The 12,175-nt window shown below is 42.3% G+C and overlaps 1 protein-coding gene across 1 annotated transcript in view; it reads left to right on the top strand.

The window, feature by feature from the left end:
• The window catches only part of ATP11A (ATPase phospholipid transporting 11A), a 126,028-nt gene that overhangs the window by 31,248 nt on the left and 82,605 nt on the right, over positions 1 to 12,175 (top strand). The window contains exon 4 of the mRNA XM_065423542.1: positions 10,239 to 10,319. Coding sequence (XP_065279614.1) covers positions 10,239 to 10,319 — 81 coding nt within the window. The remainder of the gene's footprint in view (positions 1 to 10,238; positions 10,320 to 12,175) is intronic.

Below are 12,175 nucleotides of genomic sequence, written 5' to 3'. Positions count from 1 at the left end.
TGATTACCCCTTCATCTTCCAGGTATTCACAAATTGAATGTTTTATACATTGTTCTAATAGATTCCCAGGTATCGAGGTCAGGCTGACTGGTCTACAGTTTCTTGACTCCTTCTTTTTCCCCTCTTTAAAGATGGACACTATGTTAGCCCTTCTGCAGTCGTCCAGGACCAGTCCTGTCATCCATGAGTTTCCTCAGCTAATTCCTACAGTACCCTGGGGAGAATAGCATCAGGCCCTGCTGACTTGAATTCATTCAAATTGGTCAGAAGATCTGACATGTTCTTTACTTATCCTAATCTGCATCCCTTCCCCTTTCTTGTCTGTAGTAATTTGACTAGTTGTCCAGTCATGAGTTGTTTTTTGCAAGAAGACTGAAGCAAAGTAGGCATCGAGCAGCTCTGACTTCCTATCATCTTCGGTTAACAAATTACCTTCTCCATTGAGCAGCAGACCCACACCATCCCTGATCTTTCTTTTATGTCTGACTTATTTGAAGAACCCGTTCTTGTTGTCTCTAACATTTCTTGCCAGCTATAACTCATTCTTTGCCTTTGCTTTCCTGGTTTTGTCCATACACACTTGCGCTATTCCTACATATACTTAACTTCCTTGATGATTTGGCCCTCTTTCCATTCCCTGTATGTATCCATTTTGGTTTTTAGATAGCTAAAAAGGTTCTTGTGCAACCACATTTGGCCTCCTGTAGCTCTTATCTTTCCTCTGCATTGGAATAGCATGATGTTGAGCCTCTAGTATTACATCTTTTAGGAACTGCTAGCCCCCTTCAACTCCTGTACTTCCTAATTGGTCTTTCCATGGAACCTTGCCTACTATTTCTCTGAGTTGGTTGAAATCCACCTTTCTGAAGTCCGGTTTCTTGTTTTGCTGTTCTTGTTTCCTCTTTTCCTTAGCATCTTGAATTGTATCAGATCCCGATCCCTTCCGCCGAAGTTCCCGACCACCTTCACCATAGCAAGCATTTACCCTAATTAACTACTTTCACTATGGGGACAGACTTGGATATTTCCAAAAGATAGAACACTAACTTTTACCCAATTAAAACAAGGATTCATTCCATTAGGTTCCTACTAATCTTTGAAATGAGTTTTATATGGTATTTTAAAGGGTACCATTTGAAAGAACATCCACATATTTAGCAGATACTGATATCTAAAACTTAAAGCATACTTTATATGCTCAAAGTACTGTGCAATCATTAACTAATCACAGCACCTCTATAAAGTAGGTATGTAAATGTTATTCCCATTTTAGAGATGGGCATATTGAATAAAATATTAATTGACTTGGTCAAAGTCACACAGCAAGCAAGTGGCAGAACTCTGATTAGAATTTGGAGTTCCTCATTCCCAACCCTACACTCATTTCTCTTAATATTAAACCAATAAAAAAAGAGTGAGTCCTTATGGATTTTTTTTCTTGTGCAATGAGGCCTGCCGCAAGAGAACATCAGAGATCAGAAAAAATAGTCACCTGTGGTACTATTAAATAGACAAACCATTTGAAAATGGTCCTTAGTGCAGGTTTCACTATATTTATCCAGAATTATTATTTTTTATTAATCTAGAACTAGAGTGATAGATTTGAAGGTCAAAAAAAAAGGAATATTGGAAGCCCACTCCATTTGATTTTTTTTTTTTTTAATGGAGGGGACCATAACCAGATAGTTCAAGCGTTTTTCAACAAGAATGTGCTCAGATTTTCTTTCCACAAAATATTTTTTCATAGAAATGTCTCCTAGGTTTGAAAGCAGAGAATAAAGATTCAGACATTTCCAGATATCTAACTTGTTGAAGACTGATTGCTGTTGCAAAGTCAGAATTGTGTCCTTCACTCCATGTATAAACTGTAACATAAAATAGACAAACTATTTACAAGTATTTTAACGTATAGATTCATAGACTTTAAGGTGAGAAGGGACCATCATGATCATTTAGTCTGACCTCCTACACATTGCAGGCCTCAGGACCTTGCCCACCCACTCCTGTAATAGACCCCTAACCTCTTGCTGAGTTACTGAAGTACTCAAATCATGATTTAAAGACTTCAAGTTACAGAGAATTCACCATTTACACTAGTTGAAACTGTAAGTGACCCATGCCCCATGCTGCAGAGGAAGGCGAAAACCCTCCAGGGTCTCTGCCAATCTGATCTCGGGGAAGATTCCTTCCTGACCCTAAATATGGTGATCAGTTAGAGACTCTTAACTAGTTTGTAGTTAGTATAGTCTATGGTTAGCATAGAGTAGTTCCCTCACCCCCAGTTGGGGGAAATCTCCAGTCCCAGGACTATGTCCAGAGACCTGAGCTTCAAGAATTGCATTTCCTGCCCTTGTCTTTCTCCATCAGCAACGATCATCAACGGTGCCTGTACTGTCTAGGAGAAGTACATATCTCTGCAAGTGCAATATCTGCTGATCCTTTCCACCCAGAACTCAAGAGGCCCGGGAGCCCCAACTGAAGTTCCTGATGGAGAAGGCTATGAAGCCCCGCTCTGATCCAGGCCCAGCAGACCTGCCTGTAAATTGTCCTCCACCGACCAGCAGTGCCCCTCCAAGTACTTGGCTTGGAGCGGAACAGTTAACCCTAAAGCCCAAGGACTTTTCCTCCAGGGCTTTCTATGAAAATAGAGGGCACTCTCATGGGTGCAAGGACAGATCCTCACAGAGGACTGTCTATAGGAAATGTGTTTCCTCCCCAAGCCAGTCCAGGTTGGGTGAGACATCACGTCTGGAACCCATGGAAGTGGCTCTGCAAAAGATCCCCAGGTTGGAAGACAAGGCATGCAAAAAGAGGGATCATACGGTGACTGTGCTTCTGAAATGGAAGGACAGATGCTCACCGGTTCCATCTACGAGTGTGGGTCCAGACTCCTCATTGGCACTGCCTTATTCACCTAAAGAATGTTCAGCTTCACAAATGAGCCGGGTCCTTCAGCCATATCTGCTGGAACTCCCTGGATCCCAAGCCATACAGGGACCTATGTAACACCGGAGGACATACTCCTCCCCTACTCACAGTCTCCACTCTTTTCCGGCCCTGCTCCCTTGAGGGATGTTCTTTCTCCAGAGGAGGAATCTTTACTGATGTCTCAGGAGCAGTTCCATCTCCAACTATTGGGCAGGAGCGACCTGGAACCTGCTACCAATGGAACAGTCCTCGTAATCAGAGGAGTCAGAAGAGATAGCCGCACAGTATCTCTGCTCAGGCACAGGAGCCCCAACAGACAGTTGAGAGAGCGTACTTGCTATCTCTCTGGGTATGACCCTCCTAGGCACTGCTGGTACCGATTCCCCTGGGAGCCACTGCAATGGATGGGTCCTGCCATCTGGACTTATTGGGGCCTATGGGATCCTTATGGCAGGCCTCTGGAGCCCTTTCAGAAGTTGCACCGCTCCTCCCCTTCTCGCCAGCCAGTTCCATCTCTGTACAAGGAGGAGGAGCCAGAACCAGTTCCACTGGTACCAACGATTCCAATAGGGTCATTGTCTTCATTATCCCCAAACAATGCTGTCATTCTTTCATTGCTTTTTCTGCCAAATGACCACTGTCAGTACCAGGAGCTTTTAGAAAAGGTCACAAACGATTTACAGATCCCAATAGTGGAGGTTCAGATCCTTCCACACTAGCTCCTGGATATTTTGCAACCACAGAGATGGAGAAAGGTGGCCCTTCCAATTATACTCTCTACTAGAGCCAGCCAGAGTGGTATGGTACACACCAGCATCTTGTGGCCCTACACCAAAAAAGATCGAGCTACGTTATTTTGTTCCTGCCAAAGGAGCTGACTTCTTGTTTTCTCATCCTACCCCCAGTTCTTTGGTGGTACAGACAGTCATGGAAATCCACCCTGGCACATAAGGGCTCAAAGAGACTGGACCTCATGGGAAGAAAGGTCTTCTCCTCCACATGTCTGCAATTTTGCATAGCTAACTACAAGCATTGGTAGCTAAATACGATTTTAATACCTATGCCAGGCTTGCGGACTTTAAAGATAAACTTCCCATAGACAACCCAGTTCCAGTCCCTTTTAGATGAAGGGAAGTTAGTAGCAAAGGTGGCCCTCCACACAGAAGTGGATGCTGCAGACACAGTATCCAGGACTTGTACTGTGAAGGGACTCATGGCTACACTTGTCAAGGTTTCCTAGAAAGGTCCAAATCACCATCCAGGACCTCCCCTTTAATGAGTCCAACCTTTTCAGTGGAAAGACAGATGAGTCCCTGCAGTCACTAAAGGACTTGATCTATTTTGCAGTCCCTGGGGATTTACCTTCCATCCCCCAGGAAGAAAATACCAGAGAGCCTTTTAGATGGGTGCCACCTTACTCTCTTTGCCTACAGCTGGAACAAGATCACCCCAGACAGTTGGGTCCTGGAGATTATTCATCAGGGATACTCCATTGAGTTTCTCTCCTTCCCTTATCACAAACCCCGTTCCCAATTTCCCCTTGAGGACGAAAATTGATTTTTTCAGCTGGAGGCAGAATCCCTTTTACACTGGGGGATGGTAGCAGCCCAGATAAAGTGGCAGGGCTACACGGTGTTCCCATACCTGAACAACAGGCTTCTGGTAGGCCAATCTCATGAGGAAGTCATGTCAGTGATAGGATCTCTTTGGCAACTTCTTTCTACCTTTGGGCATTTGTAAAAATGAAGAAAAGTCTGTTTTGTCACCCACAAGGACAGTAAACTATTACCAGCACCCACCTGAGCCTCCATGCAAAATAGGAGCACGACTGGACTCAGTCTCTGCAAGAGCATTTCTTCCCTCAGGCAGATGTCACATGATGAGCAACCTGATTTTCTGCATTACCCGCAAACCGTGAACTATGGTGCACCAGCGTCTCTTGCTGTTGGGTCACATGGCTGCATATACCTATGTGATGCTGTTCGCCAGACTCCACTTGCTGTATCTGTAATCCTGGCTCCACTTGACTTACCAGCCAAACAGGGACCACATCCTCTCCAAGGTGACTGTTCCCATCAGAGTTCTCACCTCCCTTGCTTGGTGGTCGAACCCAAACAAAGTCATGGTGAGAACTTCTTTCAACCCTCCCATACCAAGAGCCACCATTATGACAGACACCTCCCTCAGGGAGGGGGCCCACACCTTGACTACCACACTGCTCAGTATACCTGGACCCCCAAAAAGGGCAGACTGCATATAAATTTACTGTGACGATGAAATGCTATCAAAATAAAGAACTCAATAGTAGTGGGGGATTTCAATTATCCCCATATTGACTGGGTACATGTCACCTCAGGACGAAATGCAGAGACAAAATTTCTAGATACTTTAAAACTACTGCTTCTTGTAGCAGCTGGTACAGGAACCCACAAGGGGAGAGGCAAATCTCAATTTAGTCCTGAGTGGAGCGCAGGATCTGGTCCAAGAGGTAACTATAACAGGACCTCTTGGAAATAGTGACCATAATATAATAACATTTAACATTCCTGTGGTGGGAAGAACACCTCAACAGCCCAACAACACTGTGGCATTTAATTTCAGAAAGGGGATCTATGCAAAAATGAGGAGGTTAGTTAAACAGAAATTAAAAGGTACAGTGACTAGAGTGAAATCCCTGCAAGCTGCATGGACACTTTTCAAAGACACCATAATAGAGGCCCAATTTAAATGTATACCCCAAATTAAAAAACACAGTAGAAGAACTAAAAAAGAGCCACTGTGGCTTAACCATGTAAAAGAAGCAGTGAGAGATAAAAAGGCATATTTTAAAAAGTGGAAGTCAAATCCTAGTGAGCTAAATAGAAAGGAGCATAATTAAGTGTAAAAATTTAATAAGAAAAGCCCAAAAGGAGTTTGATGAACAGCTAGCCAAAAACTCAAAAGGTAATAACAAAATGTTTAAGTACATCAGAAGCAGAAAGCCTACTAAACAACCAGTGGGGCCCCCTAGACGATCAAGATACAAAAGGAGCACTTAAAGACGATAAAGTCATTGTGGAGAAACTAAATTAATTCTTTGCTTCAGTCTTCACGGCTGAGGATGTTAGGGAGATTCCCAAACCTGAGCCGTCCTTTGTAGGTGACAAATCTGAGGAATTGTCACAGATTGAAGTGTCACTAGAGGAGGTTTTGGAATTAATTGATAAACTTAACAGTAACAAGTCACCGGGACCAGAAGACATTCACCCAAGAGTTCTGAAAGAACTCAAATGTGAAATTGCAGAACTATTAACTATGGTTTGTAACCTGTCCTTTAAATCAGCTTCTGTACCAATGACTAGAAGATAGCTAATGTAACGCCAATATTTTAAAAGGGTTCTAGAGGTGATCCCTGCAATTACAGACTGGTAAGTCTAACATCAGTACCGGGCAAATTAGTTGAAACAATAGTAAAGAATAAAATTGTCAGACACATAGAAGAACATAACTTGTTGGGCAAAAGTCAACATGGTTTCTGTAAAGGGAAATCATGTCTTATTAATCTATTAGAGTTCTTTGAAGGGGTCAACAAACATGTGGACAAGGGGGATCCAGTGGACATAGTATACTTAGATTTCCAGAAAGCTTTTGACAAGGTCCCTCACCAAAGGCTCTTACGTAAATTAAGTTGTCATGGGATAAGAGGGAAGATCCTTTCATGAATTGAGAACTGGTTAAAAGACAGGAAACAAAGGGTAGGAATAAATGGTAAATTTTCAGAATGGAGAGGGGTAACTAGTGGTGTTCCCCAAGGGTCAGTCCTAGGACCAATCCTATTCAACTTATTCATAAATGATCTGGAGAAAGGGGTAAACAGTGAGGGGGCAAAGTTTGCAGATGATACTGAACTGCTCAAGATAGTTAAGACCAAAGCAGACTGTGAAGAACGTCAAAAAGATCGCACAAAACTAAGTGATTGGACAACAAAATGGCAAATGAAATTTAATGTGGATAAATGTAAAGTAATGCACATTGGAAAAAATAACCCTAACTATACATACAATATGATGGGGGCTAATTTAGCTACAACTAATCAGGAAAGAGATCTTGGAGTCATCGTGGATAGTTCTCTGAACACGTCCACGCAGTGTGCAGCGGCAGTCAAAAAAGCAAACAGGATGTTAGGAATCATTAAAAGGGGGATAGAGAATAAGACGGAGAATATCTTATTGCCCTTATATAAATCCATGGTACGCCTACATCTTGAATACTGCGTACAGATGTGGTCTCCTCATCTCAAAAAAGATATACTGGCATTAGAAAAGGTTCAGAGAAGGGCAACTAAAATGATTAGGGGTTTGGAACAGGTCCCATATGAGGAGAGATTAAAGAGGCTAGGACTTTTCAGCTTGGAAAAGAGGAGACTAAGGGGGGATATGATAGAGGTATATAAAATCTTGAGTGATGTGGAGAAAGTGAATAAGGAAAAGTTATTTACTTGTTCCCATAATATAAGAACTAGGGGCCACCAAATGAAATTAATAGGCAGCAGGTTTAAAACAAATAAAAGGAAGTTCTTCACACAGCGCACAGTCAACCTGTGGAACTCCTTGCCTGAGAAGGTTGTGAAGGCTAGGACTATAACAGGGTTTAAAAGAGAACTAGATAAATTCATGGAGGTTAAGTCCATTAATGGCTATTAGCCAGGATGGGTAAGGAATGGTGTCCCTAGCCTCTGTTTGTCAGAGGGTGGAGATGGATGGCAGGAGAGAGATCACTTGATCATTACCTGTTAGGTTCACTCCCTCTGGGACACCTGGCATTGGTCACTGTCGGTAGACCGGATACTGGGCTGGATGGACCTTTGGTCTGACCCAGTATGGCCGTTCTTCTGTTCTTACTGGAACTGAGGTCAATCTGCCTTGTGTTCAAGGCCTTCTTTCCCTTCATATGCTCGCTCCATGTACAGATAATGTCGGACAGCGTACTCATGGTGGGGTATATGAACAGAGGATTAAGATCTTGTCCTCTGTGCCTGGAAGCAGTCAGACTTTGGAAGTGGTGTTTCAGAAACCACATTATGATACAGGCCACATACCTCCCGGGTGTTAATAACTCCCTAGCAAACAAACTAAGCAGACCATGAATGGCAGATCCACAACACAGTCCTAACCAAGATATTTAGGTAATGGGGTACTCCCAGATGAACAGAAAACTTCCCCCTGTATTGTTCCAGGGGAGCGATGGGTTGTGATTCCCAGAGTGATGGTCTCCTGGATGGGCAGCCTCAGATACACCTTTCTTTCCATCCCCCTACCATCGCAAGTCGTAGGGAAGATCCATCCTCCTCCTGCTGGCCCAGACTATCCTGGTTCATAGAACTTCTAACAATGTCCATACACGCCCATCAGGATCCTCCCTTTTGCAGATTTCCTAACCCTTGACAGGGGGGAAAATCAAGCACCCCAATCTGGGATCACTCCACCTCACGGGCCTGGTGTTTGGATGGGCGTCAGAAATAGAATGCTCATGCACCACCCCAGTTTAGGAAATCCTTAACCGAAGTAGAAAGGATTCTCTACAAGCTAGTTATCTAGCTAAATGGAGACACTTTTCAGCCTGGGTACACCTCCACCAACTTTCACTAAATACCGTGAGCATTCCAGTTATCCTATACTATCTCCTCTCCATAAAGACTGCAGGTCTAGCCCTTAGTTTGCTTTGGGTACACTTAGCAGTGATTAGTGCTTTCTTCCCTCCGTTAGAAGAACATTCTGTCTTTGCTCACCCTGCGACTGTATGATTTATGAAGGGCTGATTAGGATCTTTCCACTGGTCATTAAATCTATGGCTCAATGGGACATTAACCTTGTCTTGTTGACATTTAAAGATCCACACTTCTGACCTATGGCAACTTGTGCTATGAACCCCCCCAATCCATGAAGGTGGCATTCTTAGTGACCATCACTTCCACCAGAAGGATCGGGGAGCTAGGAGCCATTATGGCAGATCCTCCCTATACAATGTTTCACAAAGAGAAGGTTTCCCTTAGGTTATACCCCAAATTTCTTCCCCAAGATTGTTTGAGTTCCACATCAATCGGACAACACCATTACCTATATTTTTCTCGAAACCCCATGCTTCTTCCTAAGATAAGAGACTTCACTCCCTCAACATTAGGCTCAATTGGCATTCTGCCTGCAAAGAATCAAACCAATTAGAAAATCTCTGAGACTCTATTGCCATAGCAGAAAGATTGCATGGGCAAGCCATATCCTCCCAGAGGATTTCTAAGTGGGTTTTGGAATGCATCTTAGAATGCTACAAAATAGCAAATATTCCCCTCCAGGGGGTATTACAGATCACTCCATGCAAGCACATGCTGGCTCCATGGCATCCCTATCTGACGTTCTATTACAGGACATTTGCAGGGCATCATCTTGGAGTTCTGTTGACATGTTCATAACACATTACACTCTAGACCAAGCAGCAATTGCAGATGCAGCTGTAGGAAGGGCATAACTACAAGCAATTCTGCTGCCACCTTCCCTGCACCCTTCTCTAGTCTGAACACTGCTTGCCAGTCACCCATGTGTGAAATGTAGATAGGGACCACACATCTCAAAGAATATCCAGTTACAGTAAGTAACCTCCATTTCTTCTTTGAGTGATGGTGCCTATGTGTATTCCACACATGGGTGACTGACCAGCAGTGTTCAGACTGGAGGAGTGTGTGAGAAAGGTGGCACAGAGATGCTTGTAGTGCTGCCTTTCCTATGGCTGCATCTGTAGTCACTGCTTTCCGTCCTCCATCCCTTCTGCTTCAGATCTGGTTGGATTGCAGTAAGAAGAGGAACTGGAGAGGCGTTGACCCACACTGCCTTTCAATCCTTGGTTGGGAGCGCAAGGGGAGCTACTGCACAGGTGCAGGTCAATTGACACTGCTTTGAAGAATTTCCAGACTTGAGCACATGGCGCACATGCATACTCATGTGTGGAATACAGATAGGGACCACATATCTCAAAGAATCTCCAGTTACAGTAAGCAACCTCCATTTTGACAGAGTGCAAGATCATATAAGCCTATCCACCAATTCATGTATTTGCAATTACAGATGGTGTCAGGGAGTGGTATTGTCAATAGAAATAACCTTGATTTCTTATTGCACTTATTGCACTTACTTTCCTTTTTTTAATAATAAGTTGCTTTGTGTATAGTTGCACTGTGAGCTTTTTAAAAAGCCTAATATAAATTTCATGCTTGGAAAATGATTGCATTAAATTCACAAAACTATATTCAGGAAATGGTATGATTATTCTTTGTGTTGCAGTTAATTATTGATACACCAACCAGTCCAGTAACAAGTGGACTTCCGCTTTTCTTTGTCATCACTGTAACAGCTATCAAACAGGTGAGAGTTTCTTTTGGAGGGGAGGCGGGGGAGTAAAACTGAAGATTGTATGAAAATGTAAATGTGTTTTATTTTTCCTTTTTTTATTAACTGCCAATGTTACTTTTGTTTTCTTGGGGATTCAAGGGAAGGGTTATCCTTTCTTTACTTTGAAGGCTTTACTTTTTATTTGCCTCTGTTTTAAGTAGAATTTTATTAGTTGTTAAATGATGCTGGCTTTCATTTATTCAACAGAACTTTCAAAATTATTTTGTAATATTAGTTTGTACTTTGTGTAACTGTGCGCCGAAGAATAGTTTATACAGTTGTATTTATAAAAAGTATCCAGATATTTGTTTCTTTTTGTTCCTAAATATTTATCTACCTACCTATTCAAAAAATTTAAAATATGCGGAGGAAGAATTATAGCAGTAGGTTATAGAATAAAAGTATTGCTCTTATCTGTGAGGAAATGTCCAACATACAGTTGTTGTGATATGTATAGACAACGTCTATACAGTAGCCACAAGATGGACTTTTTAAGTATTTGAATCACATTAATTTTTACTTAAACTATTAACAGTTTATAACGAGACTTAATGGATCTTACAAATGATTGAGTATACTATATAATAATGCTTCAAATATATTTTAAAATTATCTATAAAAACTAAAATAATAAAATTCAAGTAAGTCAGTACTTCCCATATCAATGTAGCTTGGAAGATCTTAATAAAGGTTCCCCTAATCTAAATAAAATAATACTATAATAGTATGGAACTGTGTCAGCCTTCCTTTCTCTTTTGTAGATTTTAAATTAATATTACCATAGAGAGTGGATTACAGCAGTTTGTAACTCTGTGACCCCAGTACTGCAATGGTATCTGCTAGAGTGGATTGGTACACCTGTGTAGAATCCCAATAAAATCAGTGGGGGACCCCACACAGAATATATGCTGTATGCTATGTCTTAACTGTGTAAGAATTTCATACCTTCAGTTACACTGGCTCAACTTGTTCCCATTCAGACTCCAGTCTGCATTCTGCCATTGATCAGGACACCAACAGTTTCATTCACACAATATAGAGGGGGAAGAGAGTAAAGAAGTGTTGTGATAATTGGGCATACAAATTTACCCTAATTGTGAGTTCAAATGTGAAAAGTGATTGAAAGTTCATAAAATGTCACAATAACCTAGAACAACATATGTTGCTGGGAAAAGGTGGGAAAGGGAGACCGTCTGAATTAGTCCGAACAAAAAGGACTGTGTTAAAATCATATCTGGTAAACAAGGAAAATGTTGGCCCAGAAATCAATTTAACCAGCATTAGTGTATAGGAAATTAGGTCTAATTGGTGGATAAAATAGTGAAGGGAAGAGCTGTTTCACCCATCACTACCTTTTAGGGTCCTCAGAAAGACTTTGGGGGAGAATTAGCGAAAGTGGGCTGCCAACAACCACTGACTAAGAGACAGAAGATCAGGAAAGGAGTGAGCTATACCATCATGGCTGTCACCTACTCCATTTCCTGAGACCTCAAGATCCACTGTAACACAGTTGGGCCTTTATCTTGACCCTGGGAGAAGTCCTGACCAGATCAGGCCAGAGAGAGGGACCCAAATCACATTACCCCTTCCATCGAGACTGACTAAATCCCGGCCATCACCTGGGATGTGAGACTTTGTCTTCTGCCTCTCCCCACATTGTGTTTTTTTCCCCTTCCCTACCTTATTTCTTCTCTTTCCTATCCTCCCTCTTTCTTCTATCTAATAAGAGTCTGGGTTAGCTGGTCAAAACTGTGTTTTATGGCACTGCTGTAACCCTGTAACCAGCAATGCCCTAAACAGCCCTGGTACAAGTTTGCCAAGTCTTGGAG

Source organism: Emys orbicularis, chromosome 1 (genome assembly GCF_028017835.1).
Source record: "Emys orbicularis isolate rEmyOrb1 chromosome 1, rEmyOrb1.hap1, whole genome shotgun sequence".
Lineage (NCBI taxonomy): Eukaryota > Metazoa > Chordata > Testudines > Emydidae > Emys > Emys orbicularis.
Note: the sequence above shows the minus strand (reverse complement) of the source record. Positions and strands in the feature narration are given on the sequence as shown.